Raw genomic sequence first — 2,500 nt, 5'->3', positions numbered from 1 at the left:
CTACACCCATATCTATGTCCCCCTCCCAACAAAGCCCCGTATCCATACCCCTTGACTTTTTCACATCCATATCCATACTCACACCCCTCCCATACATACCCATCCATCCTCAGACACTAATACCCATACCCATAAATCAAAACATCAACCTTAGCACTGATCTCAGGCACAAGTGTATAGCCGTGAACAATGACGGGTTCATCAGTCCGGCCATTCCAGAAGTCGAGCTCCACACAACGACACCCAGCAAGGAGGCACTGCCGGTACATTTCTACTGAAGACCTCCCAGTAAACTGATGCCCTGAAGGTAGAGGTTCACTTTAGAATTTGTAGACTTAATTATCACTTATATAAAAATATATAGAAAGCCATTGGATCCTTTGATTTATTTTATATATAAATCCCTGTAGATTTCCTATTTTGAATTCTATTTTTATCCTTATATACTACATATTTCATAGTCTATATCATATATATTATATTCTATACTAAATCTAGTCTAGGTTTATATATCATATATATTATATAATATCTATTAGCTTTCTTTAACTATGCTCTGGATTCCTTGAAAGAAAGGGTCTGCAGGTATGTTTATCTTTCATTTTCATCAGTGTTTAAAGCATTTCTCTTTTTCTAATATATATGATTTTTAAAATCACCTTTAACGATTTTCAAACTAGGACTTTTTAAACCAGATCCACTTGCTTTCTGTGCTCTAACAAGAAAGGCCCACAATGAAAGTCCAACATGATAATGGCACAGTGTCAAGTTATAGCTATAACCACCCTGCTTTGTGCTCAAGCAAAGACTGAAGAACCTCCACCATATGTAGCACAACAAGATAGAGCTTATTTGGAAACAATTACTAGGGAGGTCACTGAGCTTGGTCTTACCAGAACATACATGGTAGAGGTTTATTGGCCTTTTCAGGAGCTATAAGTCTGGTAAAGAACATAAAAATTTCTACTAAAAAATCACCATATAATACATATGATACCCTCTTCAATACATTTGTAAATTATGAACATTACATTTTATCTGATACTTTACCACTGTTCCTGATGGTAAGGAGCCAGTGTTAAAAGTATTGGAAATACTTATTAACCCTTTAATTGCAATATCTAAAAAAAACATAATACAGACAACATTATGAGTTACAAGGAGTATCCTAACTTCAAATCCATATTCTTGAAAAAGGAATAAGAATTAAATACACAGACTAAATTACCATTGATAACATATTTCTACTCAACTACTTCCAAGTGCAACTTCTTTGTATGACCCTACAACACATCATACAGATTCATATGATTAGATAGCATTATACATATGAGTCAATTGCAATATGGGTTCTTACTTTGGTGGCCAAACACCATTGCAGAGGGCATGGCTTTTAAAAGGTTTCCAGTCCTGTAACAAAGCTTTTCTCAGACCACAGAGTAGATCAGGACATTTAACAAGCTCTATCTTTAATAAGATCAATATACAGGACACACCATGGTAATATTCCCCAAATGTATGAATATATGACAGATCTGCATAACCCATCCAAGTTCCTGATACCTTGAGCCAAGCTACCAAACCTCACTTGATATGCTATAGATGTTTCACAAGCAAAAGACAACCTGTTCTTTATCTGTCTAGTTACCATCATGTAGAATGGTCTGTTGGATGTTACAATTATTGCACTGTGTAAACAGATACCTAATAGGAAGAACAGTAAAACACATTTACACTTAGGTTCTCTATCAATCACATATACCTGAGGATATTTATGCCTTTTCCTGTTCTCCTCTTTACTATTTTGTTTACAGCTTATACAGCATGAATCTTTCCCCATCTAAGCATGCAATGAAAGCTCACACAGAAAATCATTTCACTTTAGCACTGACCCTCCTTCACTCTCTCATCATGGAAAAAGCCTATCCTTGATGGCACTAACCTATGAGGTAAGTGTTGTGTGATGAGTTGATAAAATAATGGGAAAGTGGCTGATCCATGTCTGCATATTGGTCCAGCTTCTCCACAGACATGACTACATTTTCCTCTGACATGAGGTACTTCAGGAAGCCTTCACAGCTCAGAACATCTGGAAACAGAGGGCGTTATTTTGGATGTATCAACAATTTTGGCCAGATGGATATATATTTCTGTTGCTGTTTTAGTTGATATAAAAAACTTAATATTCAAAAGTTCTTGTGATATAGAAAATAATGAAAGGAAAAAATAAACACACTAATGATGATAATGATGATTACATGCATAATTGTATGCACAGTTTTTATTGCCTTATTGTCATTTTTATCTTTATCAATATTATCATCATCCTAATAATGATCATTAATCATTAACTCTAACATGACCTATATCGATATTAATATCAATATCATCATTATTGTCTCTAATATCATTATTATCACTATCACTATCATTAGCATTAGCATTAATATTATCATCTTCAATATCATTATTATCATTATTATCATCATCTTTACAATTG

At 34.2% G+C, this 2,500-nt stretch overlaps 1 protein-coding gene across 1 annotated transcript in view; it reads right to left on the bottom strand.

The window, feature by feature from the left end:
* The window catches only part of Plc21C (Phospholipase C at 21C), a 413,720-nt gene that overhangs the window by 27,082 nt on the left and 384,138 nt on the right, over nt 1-2,500 (bottom strand). Inside the window, exons 9-10 of the mRNA XM_070117504.1 lie at nt 1,943-2,089; nt 150-301 (exon numbers count right to left, since the gene is read on the bottom strand). Coding sequence (XP_069973605.1) covers nt 150-301; nt 1,943-2,089 — 299 coding nt within the window. The remainder of the gene's footprint in view (nt 1-149; nt 302-1,942; nt 2,090-2,500) is intronic.

This window comes from Penaeus vannamei, chromosome 40 (genome assembly GCF_042767895.1).
Source record: "Penaeus vannamei isolate JL-2024 chromosome 40, ASM4276789v1, whole genome shotgun sequence".
NCBI classification, from domain to species: domain Eukaryota; kingdom Metazoa; phylum Arthropoda; class Malacostraca; order Decapoda; family Penaeidae; genus Penaeus; species Penaeus vannamei.
The sequence above is the reverse complement of the archived record's forward strand: the minus strand, read 5'-3'. Positions and strand labels throughout refer to the sequence as shown.